This window comes from Mycteria americana, chromosome 11, assembly GCF_035582795.1.
Source record: "Mycteria americana isolate JAX WOST 10 ecotype Jacksonville Zoo and Gardens chromosome 11, USCA_MyAme_1.0, whole genome shotgun sequence".
NCBI lineage: Eukaryota > Metazoa > Chordata > Aves > Ciconiiformes > Ciconiidae > Mycteria > Mycteria americana.
The window spans coordinates 8,093,027-8,113,749 of NC_134375.1; the positions used below are offsets into that span (position 1 = coordinate 8,093,027).

A 20,723-nucleotide genomic window follows, 5' to 3' on the forward strand; every position below is an offset into this window, starting at 1 on the left:
AAAAAGCAGAAGGACAGTTGAATCACGATCAGTCAGAAATTACTTGCTTTGAAATAATCACTGGATGAACAAAGTGAAAGGAGAATTGAGTTATTCAACATTTTAACCTGAAATTTTAACACTTTCAGTCTGAAATCCCCCTTTGCACGGATGATGCCTCACCGCTATCACCAAAACATGCACTGAGCACTCACCCATGCAGAGGGTCCCGTCTCCAGCGTAGCCTTCCTTACAAACACAGGTTCTCTCTCCTGGGGACACTTTAGTACAGACAGCGTGTATGGAGCAGCCACCATGATCGATAATGCATGGATCTATTTCTGTGACCACAAACAAGAGAAGCAGAATCAGAATCAGCTCAGAGCATCTAGGAAAGATGAACTGTGCCAGAATGATTGTCCATCTTAACAAAAATCATAACATCTTATTAAAATCCCTTTGTTTCTCAATGAAGCTGTAGGTCCTTTAAAAGCATGGGGCCTCATCCGGATCTGAGAGAGGCCAGTCCCAAAGTCATGCTGAGCTCAAGTAACCCCCAAATTGGACTAAGAATTCTTTCTGAGACAGAATTTGCTCACTGAGGACTAATGGTTAAATGAGAAAAAATAAAAATCTTTTCCTGCACAATGTAAATTTTCTTTTTTTTTGCTTTTTTCCCCCCTCACTCATTTTCAAACAAAGGCAGTACTGAAAAGAAACTGTGATGTCTACCAGTGTTTTGACTGTTACAATTTTATCACTCTGAGTGGTTTTTTTTCATGTCTGTTTGCTTTTGACATAGACCAGGTTTGTACGTAGCTCTAGAGCAGTATCCCGAAATCCTAGCTCATTTTGACACAACTACTGCACTGCTTCTACCCAATTTTGGCATGGCCAGCAAACAGGAGGAGCACAAAATTCTAGGGAACTGAAGCATCCATATTCCAGGGATTCATGGCCAAAATTGTTACATCTTTGCCGCCATTGCTGTGATATCAGCACTAAGACAACCCATTCATGTGCATCTCTCTCCACAAGCAATAGGAACTGCCCTGCTACACTTGCCTGCCTTTTTATCCCTCTCTTGCAGGCTCTAGCAACATGAAGAGCATCCCGTGTAAAGCTCCGGACTGGAAAACTTCTCTACCAAAGCATGGCAGAGTTCATGGTGGATGGCTGAGAGGAAAATGATTTGAATGATCATCATTGCTCCTGGCAACATCATGCCATTTATTTCACAAACAAAACCCTTGCCTTTGCGTAGCTTCAACAGGTGTTTGCAAGCCTTGAATCTTGCCCACACTTGCTGGACATACCTGTGCAATGGGTCCCATTCCCTGTGTATCCAGCAGAGCAGAAGCATGTAGGTGGGGAATCTGCAGAACTATTGAGGCAGCTGAAACAAGAAAGGGATAAACAATCACTGATGACACCTCCTGATTTGCTCGGCCAGTGGGAAACACTATACAAGTCTGGCACATGCAAGTTAGAGTCCACACTGACCACAGGAGGAACACGCCTGACGTTGCTGTACATTTCTTTACAGCACCAAATACTCAAGTCACACTGGCCAGGGAGCTGGCATCCAGGCACAGGCTTCACACCTCGCACAGTGCACCTTCACCACGTCCGTGTGCTTCTGCATGGTACAATGGAGGTGCCTGGGTCCCGGTACCACAAAATAGGAGACCACATAATGGATGGAGAAGGCAGCAAGAGGGAGTCATCACAGCCCATCAGCCTATTTAATTTAATTCCTTGGCAGGGGCAGGCAAGGCAGAAAGGGCTTGTCAGTGGCTGTTTGATTTGCTCCATGAATAAGGTCAGACTCGGAGTACCTTGGAGTCTCTGCTTTCTCCCATCCACACATGCAGAAGGAACTTTGAAAGAATTTATGCTCAAACAGACAAAATCCTTGGGGAAAGTGGATGCAGTGTAGCACCAAAGACAGTTCCCAGGATGGAACTGACATTTATGCACCTTTAATGAGCAGGCACCTCCTCCCAGCTCTCTGTGAAGTCCTAAACCCAGAATGACCTCTATGTAAAACACATACAAACACACATGGACTTCTCAGAATGACCCACCTCTTGTCTGTACTTACTTGGCCATTTGATGGCAAGTGTTATTGCATAAGTCAATCTCGATTCCTGCAAGAGAAAACACAAATGTTACTTGGCATTTTCATTTTAGCACTTGCTGAGGACGTTTCTGCCATCTAGAGTGAAGGACTCTGCAAACAGCCTCACTGCCACACTTGTGGTGCCCTGACTGATGATGGGACACCGCAGCAGTTACGCTAACTCTCACATCCTACATGGCAGCAGGAAAACTTCATGGGATTTATCTTCTAGCGTCTTGCAATGGAGTGAATTTAATGTTCTCTGTCTCAGCTAACGGTTCAGTTGATCCTACCTGCATGACCTCCACATTGCTAGGAATGAAACAAGGACTGAAACCTTGTTAATCCAGATATACAGGGCCAGTTGGCTTTGCCCCATTTGAAGCAAAAAGATGAACTTGTTTCACGCTTTACATTTACACTAGACAGGACAGCTCCACTTGATTTCCATTTCTAAATGCCCCCAAAACACTTCACTACAAAATCAATCTCTGTGTGCAAACCTTTAAAATCCTAAATTATTTAGGAGTTCATGTTCCCTCCCACCCCAATGGTAATCATAATAATCCCAAATCCCAGGAACAACCATCTTCAACATATTACTTTGACACACAATGACAGACTGAGAACTGCAGACCATGGCCTGAGCTCACCTAAATCAAAAGATCTTGTGAGCAGAAAAAGCAACTCAGCAGACACACTGGGGCCTTTTGGAGGCTCAAATCAAGCCCTGCCACCTTCTTAGGCAAGTAACAAGAGTCATGGTCAACCCAATCTGGCTGGGAGCTTCCATCTCTCCCAGGGCGAGGGGCTCTTCTTGAGGTGCCTCAAATCTCAGTGGGTACAGAAGCAGGTGATATGCTTTTCTCTACATGAATTTCAGCCAAATAATTCCAGGGCTCACGTGCTGTTGGGAAGTCACACCACAAATGCAGCTCATGTGCAGGAATGAGCTAGCACAGTCTGATAAGCTTTCTGGGGGATGCAAAGCACATGCAACTGGCTCAGCTAACACAGATTTCTCTGCAAAAAAGGCAGTATTACACCATAGGCCCCTTCACACTCACTCACTTTCTCGGCAGGTAGGGCCCTTCCATCCCGGGAAACACTCGCAGCTCCCGTCCCCTTGCAGTCCGTCGTTACATATGCCGTTGTCGCAGGCACATTCTGCAGAGGAAATATAAACACTCATCACTGTCAGACCAACCAGGTCTCACAAGCAGAGTCTTGCTGCCATTTCGCTCGCTGCTCTGTTCCTAATCCAATGCATCAAGTTGCCACAAAAAACAAGTCACAGGAGTATCTCCTCTTGCTCCCTTGCTACCAGGCCAAAAAGCCCAGGAACAGACCACCCACCTCTACTTTCTATAGTTTGGGTGGCAGCAGGATGAGTGGCATAGCACAGCCAGTCATGCCTTGGTTTGAGGATGAAAAATGGGGCCACTCCTCTGGCTGACCACAAGCACTTACTCCCAGTGTCCCTCTCTCGGTGGCCTGCTAGCTGTTTGCCTGTCTCAGAGGTCTTGGGACATTTCTTCCCTCCCACCACCCCTCCTGAGAGCTGAGATGTGGCCACTTCTCTCCCCTTGCCGGCAAGATAGTAGAGACAAGCTGCAATAGCCATCGGTGTCACCTGATTTGCAATCAGCTCCGTATCGGCCCACTTCACACATTTCGCAGGCAGTACCGTGGAAACCCTCCAGGCATCGGCACTCTCCACTGCCCTCCATGCCATCCTGGCATTCCCCATTCCCGGAGCACCACTGGCCTGGCTTCCCTGGGCACATCTCGCACATGTGTCCGTAGTAGCCGGGGCAGCAGACGGACCTCTAGGGAACCAACAAGAACAGGTCGGGGTGAGCCGTCTTGTGCAGCACAGACAAGGTGCAGCTTTACTGGGGAAGCTACTCTATTCATTTAACTATGCGATAGCCATAATTTCTGACAATGCGTGAAAGGACCAGATGGGTGCGGTTAGAATGGAGTGAGCCCCCCAAAATGGGGTGTTCTGTTGCCCAGAGCCTCATGTAAAGGTCTGCACTGCCACTTGAACAACACTGGCCATTTGGTAATGCAAATGTTCAGTCCTGTGCCCATCCCGCCTATCTCCTGCCTGCGTCTCACCAGTGAGAAACTCTGTTGGGCAGAGAAAGGCTCTGCCAGAAGGTGATTTTGTTCAGAAGCCTGATTTAACTGCTCTTATTTCTTTCTGCGTCTACCTACGGAGGGAGGCAACCATGACAGGACCAAGTTGGACAGTACAGATGAAGAGAAACATCATCCAAAGAAGGAACGCAGAAGTGCCCAGTGACGTACAAATGCTGACTGAAGCTCTGCCTGTGGGTATGGTATGTCCAACTGCCTCTCTCCCTTCTCCTCAATCTCCCATTCCCACCAAACTTTCCATGCTTCAATACCTGTAAGAGCTCAAATTCACACAAGTCTTTCTGTTACCATTTCCTCTTCAATTGTTCTCTCCCAGACACACATTTTCACAAAACTGGTGGGGGCCATAATAGCTGTGAGACCTTCTGCTCCTCACTTTGGTTCGGCTCCAATTAGTCATCAGTTATTCGGGAAGGCACATGCACAAGCAAAATACCATCATTCATGCCTCATTTCCTTAGGAAACTAGACTACAAACACTCAACTCCTTCTCTTCCTCTGCAGGACAAAACCCAAAGTAACAATACCAAAGCAGCAGACCACAATCCATCACTGTGCAGACGTTTCCGCAGGTTTGTTTTTTCTCCAGTGCCCCCTGTCTCCAAGATGGAGAGCGACTCCCAGATGAGCCGTCTCAGCCATGCAATGGCACAAATGCAGCCAGGACTTCAGCTCAGGCTGTATTTCCATGGCTGTATTTCTAATACCCATCTTGCTTTTGTCAAAATGAATCCGAGGCAAATGTTTTTCTTACCAGAGAAACTTTTGCACAGGTGAAATGGCAGCCAAGTATTCCTGCATCCCCAGACCGTAATTCACAGCGAGCAAGATTCTTGCTGCCTGGCAATTCCTGCAGGTATAATTAACATAGATACAGACAGAAGATATTACAATATTTAGACAGATTGTACCTTTTGGTGCACATGGCAGTGTTCTTGCCTAACGGAGGAATAATGCTTTCTATCCTAAAGGAACAGCCCTAAAAATTTGGACTTCCCAGAGCTGAGGCCAATGAGGCATCTCTAGATGTGAGGTCACCACACGTAGTCTATTCCATTACCTGTCATGGTATACATGCGAGTATGAATACTGAGAAAAGGTCATTGGAAAATGCTTGGCATAGAGTAGAGTAATGAAGCCTAAGAAGCCAGATGTGGCTGCTAGGCAATTCATAGCCAGCATGGAGATGAAATGTTTAGTTGTTTTCCTCTCTGGAAGCGTTTGTCACTCACTCACAAACAAGCTGCAGGCACAACCAACCCATCTGTGTGAATAAATCAATGGTCCAGGCTGGGAAATTGCTATCGGCACCCCTAAACTGGCTTTGCTTGATGATAACATCAAAAGAGTAAAGGTAAAAAAAGACATCTCTTTTTTCCCCCCCCAAGAGGGGAAACTCTCCACACTGCATGCTCTAAAGGGCTCCTGAAATTCAGGCAAAGCCTGACGCCAGCTCTGTAAGGAGCCTCGTGGTTCACCTCTGTGTTTTTCCTGCGTAAACCTTCCTTGGTGACGGCTTTCTCTTACAAACCCTGCTAATGAACAAGCCACGGAGGATTCAAGGGCACATTTTTTTCAGGTATTGAGATGACATCTATAGAGCAATAAAAGGCCATCAAAGCACTATCTGCAAACAGTCTGTGAGATGTCACATGAATCAGAGACTCACCACAAGAACCGATCCAGGAGGACACTTGATCCCCTTCTCACACTTGCCGCATCTTGACTAGGGCACAGAGAACAGGACAAGTCACATGTGTGCCCTCTACCCATGTCACACCAAGACACTAATCTTGAATTACAAATGCTGCTGTACAGGCTGCTGGCTGAGACAAAGACAAAGATGTATTTATCTCCGTGGCTCAAAACACCAAAAGAAGAAAAATCATGATGCATGACCCTCAGGTCCTTCACACAAGGTCTTATTTCTGCACTCCAGAGACCGTACCACAAACCAGAAGAGATCCCATGTTACACCTCTTCTGAGGCTCTGAGCTGGAGTAGGACTTTCTGCAGGCCTGGAGTTCCTTCACACAAGGCTGCAAATACTTTTTTTCTGATCTGTAAGAGGGCAGGCCTGCCTCACTCTGACCCTGTAATCTTCAGATGGCCAAGAGCCACAAGATACATGTGGGCTGGACTTTGGCCATGACTCCCAGACAGACCACAGCATTTCATAGGGGAGCTTGCGGTCATGCCATGCAAGAATTGGGCTGGATTCTACTTGCACAGCTGAGTATCTGTGAGTCTCTGCACCAGCCTGCCCCATGGTTGGCACTGTGAGAGAGCTCCAGCAAGTAAACTGAACGCGACTTGCACGGGAGCTACATACAGCACGAGAGCTGCAGATCTGCTGCATTAGAAGTACAGAGTCTGAGGCTAGGAAATGCCAAGTCTCCATGATGTCCCATTTCACATGAGGCTCATCTCGGGTCAGATCACAAGCTACTGTCTCATCCATGTGGAGCATGTGTAGGTCTTCTGCTATTCATCGGTTTGATTCAGAAGGTGGAGAAACCCTGTGAAATGGTGGTCAGCTCCTTGGCAATCATCATTACCTTTTGTATGGTGGTGGTATTGGCAGTGCAACGATTCTTCTGTACCTGGAGGACCTGTGAAACCCCAATCAACATGCCATTCTTCGTCTCAAGAAATTTTCCATCCAAGGGAATATTATTGACAAACTTCTGCAAAGGAGAAAGAAACGGCTGAGATGATAACCTTCAACTCCTTTTGCATGGATTTCTTGACAGCTGTCAGACAGCCACAGTAAGCAAACTGTAAGAGTGTCCAAAACAGACATGGGTGTATCTAGCCACCAGCCTTCCAAAGTGATAGGTCTAGCCAGATCCTCAAATGACAGAACAGTCTTCCCTCCTTACCTGGGTGCTGTTTTGATAAAACATTAGCCAGTAGGAGAGCCCTAACATGCTGTTCTTATGGATTCCACTTCTCAAGTCGGTGGGCAAGAGCTTCTCTCCCAGTACAACGTGGTACTGCACTGTCTCATTGTCCTAAATCCGCAAAAAACCCAAATGTTAGAACTCTTTTGACTTCCTAGACGACAATTCAGTCAGAGGTATGGCATGAGAAGAGTTCCTCAGCAATCTGTAACAGCTAATTAAGCCCACAGAGCCTATCACAGATGACTGATCACACCTGATGAGTCTGTTACTGGCTGAAGTCATAAAAGTTTTTTGGAACCTTTCAAAAGGTTCAAAATTGCCACAGATATGCCACAGCCAGCCAGAAAGGGGAACATGTTGTTGTTCCCCTATCCGCTTTCAAATCTGGTTCCCAGCCATCTATCCACTTTCAAATCTACTCAGAAATTTGCATTTGGAGTCCAAATATTCTTTTCAGATCCCATTGCAACACCCCAGGAAACCCTCTGATTTCTCTCTGCCACATTTCTCCTAGCTTTTAGCATCAGATATGCGTCTCCTCTCCACGCTCAAATCCACTGAACTCAAGTTTATGATCTGACAGTGTACAAGCCCCTGCACTTACCACAATACATATTCAAACTGTAAGCAAGTAGTGAGCTTACCAGCTGTGTCACATTGGCAGCATGGCAGTACTCCTCAATGGAATTATTTCCAGGAACAAAAACTGTATATTTTTCAGACGACTCGATTTTTCCAATGAGCTGATATTGCTAAAAATTGTCCAAACAGTAACATTAGCAATTACATTTGTACTCACTTAAAACAAAACCACATATGAAATCAATTACAAAGGGAAGAGTCTAGAGGAAATGCTTGAAAACGGGATATACAACTCCCACTCAATCACACACGTCTTGCTCCTCCTCCTGGGCTGACATAAGTGCACCTTCTTGATTATGAACAAGCCTTCCTTTTCCTCTAGGTTTCTCTGCCCTGTACAAGCACAAGAGCACCTGCAGTAGACAGGTCATCTTCCACTGTAATACCATGCCAATGATAGAGAGATCTAACTGCAAGTATATAACCCTTTGACTGCTCAAAAGATCTTTTCTAGAAGAATACTCTGGAATAGTAGGAAACAAGCGGTCTCTCTTTTCTCACCAGGCAGTCCAAATTTTGCCCCACCAGTACAGGGTAAGTTGGGTATTTGCTCAAAAGACAGTTCTGACCACCACAACAGTGCTCACGTCAACTGCTTACCTGTAGCAACTCCTTGAATGTGCTGAATGAGGCGACTGTCTCAAGCTGTTTCTGCAGACCTGGAGGACTTGGTGGGATATCTCCTGAAGGCGGCAACAAAACCTGCGGAAAAAGTGAGTTCATAAGCAAGGTTGGGCACGGGGCTCTGCGTGAAATCACACTAGACTCCTGCCCTGCTTGCAAGAAAGGCAATCAGAAATGGCCTCATTTTACACAATTCTGCAATAGCCTTAGCTCTTCTTCTGTCAGCCAAGAGAAGAGGAACTCCCCTCCTGCTTGTCCCGGAGACAAATATTTTAAACATTAAACACTGCTGCACAGGAAACATCTGTCAGGACCTTGTGATAACCAAATATATTTTTGCCATTATATCCCTTCCTAACTGTCCAGACATGTATTCCTCTTTGGCCCCGTCACAGATGCTGCAACACAAACCTGCTGCTACAACTGCAGCATTTCCCGGTATTGCACGTACCGACGTACCTTACTGAGGACATGAATAATGCCGTTGCTGGCGGGGATGTCGCTGACGACTATACTCGCATTCTGGATGGTTAATACCTGCAAAAGTATCAGAGGGAGAAGCAAAAGGATCAGAAATTGCCAAGCAAGTTCAAAACAAATATATTGTTTGTTCAAGCTTGCACATGATTGATCTGGGTACAATTTTTAAGAGATGTCTGAGTTTGAGGGCATCAGTGTCCCATCCAGGCTCCCCACTGGATACAGCAGCTCTTAAGCAGTTTAATTTGATCCTGGTACATATGCGTTATGTAAGAAATCCTTACGCTGCTCCTGGTGTTTATCTGCCATCTGGTCTGTGGGTTGAGGGTGGGTAATTCTGGCCTGTCGTACTTTTTGAGTTTTTCACCAGTGAAGACGCCTTCAAGAAAGTGGGCCCTGACGGGAACAAAGGCAGGTAACGAAAAGGTTAGGGCACTGTTTGTAATAACAGGGAGATAAGACCATATCACCCAACATTCACGTCTCTCACGTGAAGTAGTTAAGCATGTGGAGAGAATTACTTGTCCTGATGCCATCTGCATCTACATGACAGGGAAAATCTCTCTCTGCAAATACATGAAAAATGAACCCGCTTCCCATAGCCTGTGGTCTGTTATGTTTTAAATGCCTACTAAATTCTTTGCCTGCTAGATATTTAATCTTGCTTTTATATTTATCTCAAGATAACTCTTTATTGGTCTTGTACAAGCAGAAATCCAGCTCACGGCTTTGTTACTGTTGTTTGGCAATATAAAGCAAAGGCAGGAGTCTCCTCGTACCTGACTAAAAATGGAAGCATGTAGGGGGTCAACCAGAAATCTTTCTCAGTCTTGCTCAAGTTTTTGATAGCTGCCTCCGATGGCACCAGGACAGTGACATTGGTTCCTGCTGGGATGCTGAAGAGAGATTTCTGTTGTCCAAAGCACAAAAATGAACAAATAAGACATGCCAGTGCCACATCTATACAGCAAAATATAACCAACAGTCATCCCGCGTATATGCTCCAGCAGCACAGCAGGGTCTCCTGCGCGTGGCAGGTAAATGCTGTTGGCAATCAATGAATGCCGCAGATGGTTTAGCCAAAACAGTTGACACCTGTTTGCCAAGGGAAAACCTGCTGCTTTAACGCCCTGCTTTCGAACATTAATTAATCTTCAAACCCATTCAATCATATCCATTAATCCTTTCTGAACCCTCAACATCAGTTTTGGGGGAGGGACCAAGATTATTCCTGGCAAAAGCAATGTATGTGGCAGGGCAGGTAAGCTAAAGCTCAGTCAGATGCCGTACATCATAGCGTGCTTCCACAGACTTGCTGCAGTCCGCGGAGTGTCTGTTGTTGCCACACTGGAGACAGGGAAGCAGTAACAAGAAAAGGAACAAACATACAGTCTAACTTCTCAAAGCTCTTCTGAAAAATAGAGCTTTGAGCACAACTTCTCAGGTGCGCTCTTCTGAAAAATAGCTATTATAATGCTACCCCTTTTTCTTTCCCTTCTGTGCTGTTTTATGATGGCCAGGAGTTACAGATGATACAACCAGGAAAATTAAGTGCAACACAGCCCCAGCTTCCTCCAGTGCTAGAAACAAGGCCCCCAAAACACACGACCCTCGCTCTATCACAAACTCCAGAGCTTTGCTACATGTCTGGTCTGTAACAATTTCTCCTTCGCTGTTGTTTTGTTTTTCTCTAATGAAAAAGATAAATGCAGTTGCTCTTTCTCTAACAGCAGTGTTCACAGAGACTTCACTTCTACTGAACTTACCCATGCAGGCATCCCATGGCTGTTCTTACCTTAAGCCAGTCGTAGAAGCCTGCGAAGTGGGAATTCCTGGCCAGCTCCTTCCAAATACAAACAACAGAAGGGTTACCCCTGCTGAGCACTGGGGTTGCAGGGCTGGGAGACCCAGGGTTGGGGAAAGGAGCCCTTTGCAATATCACATCTGGCAATAATGACTTAGACGAATGTCTCTCACCTTACAACCATTACAAGCACTGTGTATCATGGGGAGGGATGTGCACTCCTAAAACCACACTCCAGCCATTAAAAAAAATATATTCCCAAATAAGCAAACTCTTTTCAACTCATCTGCAATTGCTCATGTTTACCAGGGACAGGGATTGAATCCACAATGGCCTTTGATATTTCTAATGACAGAAAATGGGCCTAGCAGCTCTGACCTGAAAAACTTTCCAAACAAAAGATGACTTATTGCGCAGGACAGACAGGGGTGAAGCAGCTTAAAAATTATTGCCAATGGTTTCATGAACTCACTGGCCTGGGCATCAGTTCTGTCTCTGCGGCCTTGGGCAGACACATGTGCCGTGCTGTCAGGCTGCTGCTGGGAGGAGTCGTCAACTCAGGTAACAGAAAAGAAAAGTAAGAGCAGAGCCTTTTCTCTCCTGTGTCAAGAAAACCTCAGACATTTGCTTTTTACTTACTTTTAGAATGTCCCCATAGCATGTCATGCCATCCCCCATGTAGCCTTGAGGGCAAGCGCAGGATCTCTCTCCTCCTCCAAGGGGTACACACATAGCCTGCAAATACAAGGAAAGAAGAAATTAGAGAGCAAACACAGATTATGCAGCGTTACACCTATCTAGGATTTTAATTCTGGCCTCCCATGGCCTGGGCTAGACGAGCCCACAGAAGCACCTTCCTCCTGTTGCCTTTATGGTGGCACTGAATTTATACCTCATGCAGCAAAGCCTAAGTGATGGCTTTCATTGTGTCAACTCACAAAAATCAGAGGATCTGCCTGTGTACATCAGAGACCAAACCTTTGTAACACCTCATTGGCATGCTAATAAGATGATGTAATGTAAATCCTTGCAATTCTCTCAATGCCGTGGCTGAAAAACCTCTGTCAGGGAGCAGAGGAACCTCCACTGCTATGCCAGCCTTGGGACAGCACTTTAGCTACTCACCAAGTCATGGCAGCCACCGTTGTCCATGAGGCATGGGTCGATTGCATCACAGTTGTGGCCATCGCCAGCATAACCCCTCTTGCAGACACACTTGCTCTGCAAGAAAGAGACATTTCAATTTTATAGACCTATCAGAGCATCCTCATTTGCTACCCAAAAAAGGCCTAAGGCAGCAAAACCTATTCTTAATTTATTTTCCCAAGTTTTCTTCCTGGTCCCTCAAGACCTGGAAATGCGGAGGTATTTCCTTAGCAGGGCATCATCCTCTATCGCAGCACACACGCTGCCTGATCACTCAAGCGCATTGATCCCTTGCACTGCTTGGCTGGGGGTGGGGGTGGGGTGGTGTCACTTGAAGATGATGGTTTCCATCTTTATTTCCAGCTTTTCAGGGAATGGCACAGACTTAGTGAATGGCAGAAAGAGAAGAGGGGTTAATTTCAAATCTTCCTGCTTTCAAGGTAGCTAGGAGAGCACTTGCACATCTCACCTCACTAAAATCTGCTAAAGATTTGGCACCTTTTCTCAGCACATTTTCCAATGCTCCCCTGGCTCATTGGGAGAAGCACCTTGAGAAGCAGCGCACTGAGAAGCCACCTCTCCTGTGTGCCTGCCTCTATCTGAAGATGCCCAACTGCCAGCCCAGCTCCCTCCACAGACTATCTGAACAGCTGCACATGCTTTTCTGTATATTTTAGCATTGCCCAGAGACGATGCTGTGATCTGGGAACAAGGGGGACACAGCAACTTATACCAAGCCATATTATGGAGTGTAGTCTCTTCCCTTTGCTGCATAAAAGTTTCAGAGTAGAGCAGCAGCCTCAAACACATCAGTGCATCTCACCTCACGCAAGCACACTGTGTGGTTTTAGCTGCAGCCGGTGTTTCTGGCAGCAGACAAGCAGGCTTTGCTGCTGACCAGCCCAATTTCTACCTCTGGCAATCCCAGGACATCTCAGAGCAGCTTAGGAAACGTTAAGTCCACCGTTAGACTGCTTAGCATTGATCATACCTGGCCAGGGCCGATATAAACACAGTTGGCGTTGATGTGACAGTTCCCTCTGCTCTCCAGCACGCAGTTGTCTATAGCCACGCAGGCCTTCCCGTCCCCGGTCCAGCCTGTGTTGCACTGGCAGGTGGCGTTGCCGGGGCCCGTACTGGTGCACAGGGCCTCCAGGAGAAGGGAGAGAAAAAGAATTACGCTCAGCAGAAGAAGGGAGGGAGCGCAGTGCAAATACGGCAACAAATCTCCTTCATCAGACTGTGAAGAGTTTCTGAATGACCAACTCCGATTCCAGCACTGGGGGTGGGGGGTGGAAGCATCTTCTCCAGAAATGTCCTAGACAATTTCATAATAAAGTGTTTCTGGAAACATTTAGTGTTTTCAGATAGACAGACACTTGTGTCTAGGGTGGCTCAGAACTCCCAGGGCATTTCCTACCATCCTGTAAAGCTTTTCTGTTACAGAAGAAATATTCCCTGAAGAGGAGGACCACAATCTCCTGCCTGGACATGTGGATGGAATCAACGATGGAGGGCAGATCTCTCAGGGAAGACCTACTTTGTAGCCAGTGCCATCCTATTTCCTTCTACATGGCCCAGTGTGTTCCTCTCTCTGAGGGGTCTAAATTATGATGAGGTCTGACCATTTGGCAGTCATTTCCATCATAAAGCACCACAGCTCTTTACTAAGGATAATAATGTAATGTTGAAAGGATAGTAATGTAGTGTTGATGGTTACTTGAGATATGAGTTGGAGCTCACAGCTAAGCTACAGCCTGAACATAGCAACAGAGAAACTAACACACATTAGAAGAGCTTGAGGGGAAAATCAATAGAAACAAAAAATTATCTGTACAGCTAATCTGTGTAGCTGCCAAAATATCTGGTGCAAAGCAGCCAAGCTCTCCCTGGGGTGTCTCCAGGCACCAATCCAAATGATTGAAATCCTTATGACGACTGTATCAAGGTGCCTGTTATTCCACCCCATGTTACAGACAGGGAAAGTTGGCACGCAAAATGTCTAACAGTCCCAGGAGTCCTGGATCCCTGCTCTGCTTGATAAGAGCTGCTTCTCCATGCTTTAGCAGCCTGACCCCACTTACATTCTGTGAACAGCCTCCTCGTTCTGGCTGACTGCACAGGTCGATGGGCTGGCAGGAAAACCCGTCACCTTCGTATCCATCCATACAGATGCACCTTAAAAGTATAAGTACAAAATGGACACAGATTCAGCAGCTCCTTCTGAAAGCCAGCAGAGAGCAAACAGGCAGTTTGAGCCTCTCAGGCAGGCAAGAATCTGACTTTGATTTCTAGCAGGTTGGCTGCATTACTCAAACCATCCTGTGCACCAAGTACGCAGACATATATACACAATTACAGGGCTGGCAGCCTCACAGCCGCTGTGTGCCTGAACAATGACACTGTGCCCACCTGAATGTGTATGCCAGAAAGACTGACCTTGCTGTGTCATTGAGGCTGCAGACAGCGTTCTGGTGGCAGTACTGGGACAGCCCGCTCGGGCCACAGTTCTTGGATGTCTTGTCACAGAATTTCCCAGTATAGCCTTCCTTACAGGACCAGGACTGACACACACCACCACTGCCAGGCCTGTTGTCACAGATGCCATGGACACAGCCACAATCTGTCAAGTGCACGGAGTAAGATCAGTAACTACAAGAAGTCCAGAATCTACCACAGTGATGGCATTTTGTACATTCCCAACTTTCCTTCACAACCTCTTGTGACACCAAATGATCATCCCATTTGTTCTTGACAGAGGGATGTCTGCTGAGAGATATCCATCATAACTCAAAACCTGACCAGGGAACAGGTCCTGTGACTGCCTGGGTCCGTGTTTTTTATAGGCTGTAAGGACAGGCTCAAATTTAGGCTATCAAGCTCAAGGTCCTTGTCAACTGTCTTTTCTTTCCTAGCAGGAGAGATCTAAATTGAAGTCCCACACCTAAATTTGGCTGATGCTTCCAAGACCCCCATCACCACTGTCATAGCAGCCACATTTTCTCCACTGTTGTTTGAAGGGACACCCATGATGGCATTTCCATCACTTCTGTCATGATGCTGGTCTTGCCAGAAGGGAATCCAGGATACACGAACCTGCACTATATCCTTGCCCTACATTTTCCTCTAGTCTCTCTATCAGAATTACCAACCTTTGTCGCAGTTCTCTCCATGCTTGTTTGGGTTTGAACAGATGTGGCAGGCTATTCCTTTGAAACCTTCAAAGCAGTGACAGTTGCCATTCCCTTGTATGCCATCGCTGCACTGGAAGGAAAAAAAGAAAACCAAAGTGATTGAAACTCAGGGAACCAAGGCACAGCCAAGGCATTGATATCTATCAAAGCCACTTTGATACTTGCAGTAAAAAATAGGACTTTGAAGAGTAGTGGTAGTAATACAAAATCCTACATAGACAGAGCTGTCCCCAACAGCCATGACATGATTCACATTAGAGCTCAAGATAGAAAACCCACTGAGTACGTGCCATTCTCCCTGGATCTTCTGCTGCCACCTCTGTGGGCTTAGCCCTGGAGCACAAATTCTGAATTGTACTTATCTACAACTACACTTTCTAACCACCCTGTCTCAACTGCTCATTGCAACACAGCAGGATCTTTCATACTTACATTTCCCCGGCCATAACATGGACTGGAAAATCCCCCTGGGCATGGCATGCAGTCTGGACCAAAGAATCCTTTGCAGCATCCAGGTTTCTGAAACAAAAGCAAAAGTGGTGCGGTATGATGTGACTTAACAAGAATTGCCTGGAGTCATCCTGCCCTCATAATTCTGAAATCCTGGTCCTCCTCTCTGCCATGGACTGAAATGGACTGTCTCATTTGGCATCTGTGTTTGTAGGAGCTCCTGCACTTAAATTCTTTTTCAACAATACCTCTCTTTCTGCTCACAGCCTATTCTTCTCAGAATAAATCACTATTTTCTGCTCTCCCTCTGACTTCAACAAATAGGGTCCATGTTTCCTGTGAGCTTTTATTTCTTTAATAGTGCTGGCCCACTCACTCCTACTTTATCCTTGCCGAGGACTGTGTTCCTTTGGAGGGATGCAGCAGTCCTGGATTGCAGGCCTTGTCACAACTCATCAACGGAAGAACAATCGCAAGACAAACAATCAGCAGTATTTAATGAGACCCTCACAAATCATTCCGTATAGTTGGCACTGTGAGAGCTCAGGAGCTGCAGACAAACGTGAGGTCCATAAACTCGCGAAGAGCGACTTTCCCAAACTATCTGACAATGTTTCATAAACAGGATGCAATCACTTCACAGCTTACAGCACTTTCCCTGTGCTCAGCTTCCTTTGGGAGAAATGCTAAAACCAGGGCACTCTCAGAGAAAATGTGCTACAGCTAGCACTGTACCCATTTGTCTCATGGCTTCTTCCAGCTTGGCTGGTCGCAACTGGCGTGCTTTATTTTATTTATTTATTGTACTCAGGTTTAACTGAACTGCTTTCTAACATTTGCAGCAGGTTGGTACCCTGCGTTCTCTCTGTTCGCCAAAGAAAAAGCAGGTAGCCAGTTCATGTGATGGTCCTGGGGACAGCCCTTGGCATGGGACAGCTTTCCTTTTGCTCCCATCCAGCCCTCTCTCAGCTCAAGGAGTCAGAGCTCTTCCTGATGAATGAGGAAGAGCAACACTAAGCTTCTTTCAAAGGGAATGTCTTCCATCACACTCACCGTGACGGTTTGGTTGCAGTACCTGGCGCACCCCTTCTTCAGGACATTCAGGCCTTGTGGATCATGGATGTAGACACATTCTTTTGGGAAGAGCGCTGGTTCCTGTACAAACAAAACAAGTCATCAGCACTGTAACCTTCCTCTCTGCTCTTTTTGCTGCAGAGAGGAACTATGCCTGTCTCTGAGCTGAGGAAGTTCACAGAGGAGCCAAGGTGAACATGATACCGTTATGGCATGCCTATCATGAAAGAAGGTACGTGACAGCTTCCTCTTGCTCCCAGCAGTCCCCAAGTCTGAGCCAAGGAGCTGCACTTTTGTTCTAATAATAGTGTCTATGATAAGGGAGAGAGTGAGAGTAGGGGGAGAGAGTAGGGGGAGAGGGGAGGAAGGGAGGGAGGGGAGACAAGGGGGAGAAAAGGGCGGGGGGAGAAATAGAGGGGAAGAAAAAGGGGAAGAAAGAGAAAGAGGGGGGAAGGGCAGGAGGGAGGGAGAGTGGGACAGAGGGGGAGTAAGAGAGAGAATGAGAGAGGGAGGGAGGGAATGAAAAAGAGGGAGGGAGGGAGGTGAGACAGAGAGAGTGAGAGAGAGGGGAAAGGACTGCAAATAATTTTGGAACATTTTGGACAGTGACCTGTCATGGAATTAGACATCGGCAGAATTGGGCCCCAGGGTGATTCTGGCTTCACCTGCCTCCATCAGAGAGGAAAATGAGCGACTAGTGATTTTGCAGAGCTTTACTTCAGACATTCATGCTGAGACCGCATAAGCAAGTTCTCCTGAAAGTCAGATCTCTCAGAAGACACCCAACAGTGTTAACAGTGGTGAACACCTCTCTGGCTTTCACAAACAACATCTTGGGCCTGGCCTTCACACGGGGGTTTCCTGGAACTTGCTGTTCTGCTAAACTCGGCATGGGATAACTCAAACAACAGCACCCAGCCTCATCCTCCTTACTCCACCTGCAGCTAGTTCTGCTCATCTCTGAATAAACAGGGAGCACAGGCCAAGAACAAATTGTTTCTCACCCTCTGCAGTGCAGAAAGCTTGTTGTGATTCTCTGGCCATGATATAGGCAGCAGTAGTACTGGATGGTACTGGTGGGATCAGGCTTGCTTCTCGCAGTCTGGAGGAGCTGGCAGACTCAGCATGTGAGCTGGAAAGCTCTGCCTGAGGCAGAGCAGAAGTGCTAAAAGCTGCAAGTCTACAATTTCATTTAGCCCAGACTGTCTCACAGCTCTCTCCATTGATTCAGCAAACAGACTTCAGAATAAGAAATAGCACAGAGCAGTTAGTGGGTGACAGTTTGGGATCACAGAGCACAGATATGTGGGGAGTATGTATCCTCTAACAAGCCTCTACTGGTTGCCTTTCCTGCTCTCTATTTATTTGAAAGTGGCTTGGGTTAGAAACTGTCTATCAGTGTGTCTGTATGTCATCATGCAAAGAAGAAATTACTGAAATAATCACAAATATTTACCATTTCTCTGCTGCCAGGTGGACAAACGCTGTTGTTGAGTGCCTCACAATCCACACAAGAGCCCTGTTAAGAAAGCAAGAGGGGAAAACTTAATCTTCTCAAAGGAACCCATTCCCCATGCCAAGAATGCTACAGAGCTACTGTTCCCAGTATATATCCGAAACACCACAACATGTATCAGAAACATTCCTAGGAGAGAGTTTCCACACTCTGAAACGGGGTAAGTTTATAACTTAAATAAAATTACTCCTTTGTCTGGAGGAGATGCTGGCACCTGACTGCAAGATGGGGTCTGTCTCCACCCTGTGAGTCTATCAGCCACTAGACACGCAGCTATGCTGGAAAACATTTTGGGCATCCGTGCAGCAAGCCTCGCTAAATCAGCAAGTTATGTGGACCCTCTAGCCATTTGGGATTAACTGTGTCTCTCCAAATCAGGTACCTCTTGCCTATTCAGAGCCTCATCTTCTTTCTTCAGTAACCTACCAATGATCAAACTGGGGAGCAAGCACCTAAAATAAGGTATACAAAACTGCTCAGGTGACAATATCGCACAGCATTTGTAGCTACTGAATGACTGCTTCCCATCCCGACTACAGGACACCAATGCTGATAGTGATGGGAACAAAGCATTGTCAGCTGAGTTAGCAGCTATGGTGTGAAGAAGATCATATAAGGCCTTATGAAAAGGCGAATGTACTTCTGAATCAAAGGTAGGGCAGGTGCAAGGAAAGAACAACAACCTACAAGGAACATTTGCTGTTTGCCAGCAAAGCAGTGCCAAATGCTAGCAGAAGAAACGCTGACGGTGCTCATACTGCCTAAGGTCACATCAGAGGACCTCTCAGACAGAACACATTCCCCAAATGCAATTTACACAGCCTGCTTTTGTCCCTCCAGGTGAGTGTGGGGTCTACACCAACCACTAGCGTGAGAATGGGAGAAGCTGACTTACTGTCACAATTTTATGTTGTTCTTCGTTGCATCTGTGAGGCAAAATGGGAATTATTGAAGGAGGGATGAAGATGCCGTCCAAGGTATGAATAATACCATTTGATGCCACAATATCTCGCATGTTTAAGGCGATTCCCGATTCATCCATCAGAATCCTTCCCTGATGCAGAAACACAAATAATTTATCTGCATTTTAGCCTGCTAGACTGTATCAACTGCATCAAGCCAATGCAGGAAACAGATGGTACACAACACCAAGTGCAACCACACAAATGGCCAAGCCTCTTAGTGGAGTCACAGGTTGGATAAGAAGCAAACTAATTCAATGACCTCATTTTAAGCAGAGGAAGAAGCAGGGATCGGCTGAAACCACATTGTTCAGAACCACATCCAGACTTTCTCCTAGTACAAGAGGGTTTGCCCAAAAGGGTTTTGATTCATACTTACATCTGCACTGATGTTGATGGTAAGTATCTGGTTAGCCATAGTAACAATGTGTGGCATCATTATCAGTTTCTCTACAGTCACCTGAAATAAAAACACAAGGAGACGCTACCATGAAAAAGCAGGGTCGTTTCAGTACAGCTTACAAAATCCTTCCATGATTCCCCCCACTTAAAAACCATTCTAAAGGGGACTGGACTTTAACATTTACATTTCATGAAATACCTTAAACACAAACAATGGGTCAGAGAGAAATCCAGGACTTTGTGTGAATTGTTTGCAATACCACAGCAGTGCCGGTAGCAGCAGCAGCCTTGGTTTTCATTCCTTGTGTAAGTAGCAGTCCAGCACAGCTGAAATCAAGTCTCACTAATAGTGTCTCTTACTGATACAGCTGCAAGTAGGGTCAGACTAATAAGGGGATTTTCCAGGACATATTCAATAAATGATGAAAGCTCAGCCAGAAGCGTAATAGAGAACATATTTTGACTTAATAAATAAGCTGATTTCTAAAGGCAGAAAAAATGTAAACTGCAGCTACTGTACTGAGAAACTGAATGATTCGAGAAGTTCTGAGAACCAAGACAATTGTTACTTTTGAGTCCCACAGGTTATTAAAAAGTAGCTCAGCTTGTTACCACGTTGGTATCCATCAACTGCAAGCAAAACTACGTTTTGCTCTTTTGTCAAAGTGCTGCCCATTTTCTCTGTTAGGAAAATCACAAGGACTGACATTTGGTTCTCAGTAAAGAATGGGAATAATATTGATATTTCTTAATGAAGGACATGACATTGTACCGTAATGCTTGAGTAGTCACTTCCTCCACAGGTTTTGTGTCTAACTTTAAACATTTCTCTTGTTTATTGTATAAGGGAAAATGTCTTGTTGATGCCCTGTATTGATTTTATTTACCCTGCCGTTATAGTACACAGCAACGTTGGTGCAAGAGTTGGCAGGACCAGGTCAGATCACAGGCTCACTTGCACCAGTTCTCCATCTCTAACTTTAGCCACTGGTGGAGCCCAAGGAGAGAGGAAAAGGAGCAGGGAGTTTGGACCAATTCTTCGCTTGGCTATAACTTTCATGTTGCTGCTATTAGTGTTTTAAGGAAACTGTAGGCTGGAGAGTTCATAATTAAGGTACACTCCTAATTAATAGTTTAACAAATTAAAGTGATAACAAGAGAGCGTTTGCCTGCAGCAAACTCTGCGGGACAATATTTTCACTGTAAAGGCCATCCAACTAAGGAGCACCGTCACCCCCAGGAAACTCAGAGTTTCA

General features: G+C 46.0%; 1 protein-coding gene and 1 long non-coding RNA gene across 2 annotated transcripts in view; one reads left to right on the plus strand and one right to left on the minus strand.

Moving 5' to 3' along the window:
- Positions 1–20,723, minus strand: part of STAB1 (stabilin 1) — a 61,965-nt gene that overhangs the window by 15,003 nt on the left and 26,239 nt on the right. The window contains exons 17-42 of the mRNA XM_075513641.1: positions 19,445–19,525; positions 18,999–19,157; positions 18,044–18,106; positions 16,567–16,668; positions 15,496–15,582; positions 15,022–15,133; positions 14,309–14,492; positions 13,954–14,047; positions 12,861–13,019; positions 11,849–11,944; positions 11,363–11,458; positions 10,715–10,762; positions 9,699–9,829; positions 9,204–9,315; positions 8,899–8,976; positions 8,416–8,517; positions 7,818–7,925; positions 7,150–7,281; positions 6,826–6,954; positions 5,937–5,993; positions 5,022–5,117; positions 3,735–3,930; positions 3,173–3,268; positions 2,084–2,129; positions 1,296–1,375; positions 195–320 (exon numbers count right to left, since the gene is read on the minus strand). Of these exons, the coding sequence (XP_075369756.1) occupies positions 195–320; positions 1,296–1,375; positions 2,084–2,129; positions 3,173–3,268; positions 3,735–3,930; positions 5,022–5,117; positions 5,937–5,993; positions 6,826–6,954; positions 7,150–7,281; positions 7,818–7,925; positions 8,416–8,517; positions 8,899–8,976; positions 9,204–9,315; positions 9,699–9,829; positions 10,715–10,762; positions 11,363–11,458; positions 11,849–11,944; positions 12,861–13,019; positions 13,954–14,047; positions 14,309–14,492; positions 15,022–15,133; positions 15,496–15,582; positions 16,567–16,668; positions 18,044–18,106; positions 18,999–19,157; positions 19,445–19,525 (2,770 nt within the window). The remainder of the gene's footprint in view (positions 1–194; positions 321–1,295; positions 1,376–2,083; positions 2,130–3,172; positions 3,269–3,734; positions 3,931–5,021; positions 5,118–5,936; positions 5,994–6,825; positions 6,955–7,149; positions 7,282–7,817; positions 7,926–8,415; positions 8,518–8,898; positions 8,977–9,203; positions 9,316–9,698; positions 9,830–10,714; positions 10,763–11,362; positions 11,459–11,848; positions 11,945–12,860; positions 13,020–13,953; positions 14,048–14,308; positions 14,493–15,021; positions 15,134–15,495; positions 15,583–16,566; positions 16,669–18,043; positions 18,107–18,998; positions 19,158–19,444; positions 19,526–20,723) is intronic.
- Positions 313–20,156, plus strand: LOC142415385 (uncharacterized). The gene is made up of 7 exons (XR_012777410.1): positions 313–2,865; positions 3,713–3,985; positions 4,329–4,449; positions 4,772–4,839; positions 5,847–8,528; positions 16,729–16,819; positions 18,061–20,156. It is a non-coding gene; the product is annotated as an uncharacterized LOC142415385 (long non-coding RNA).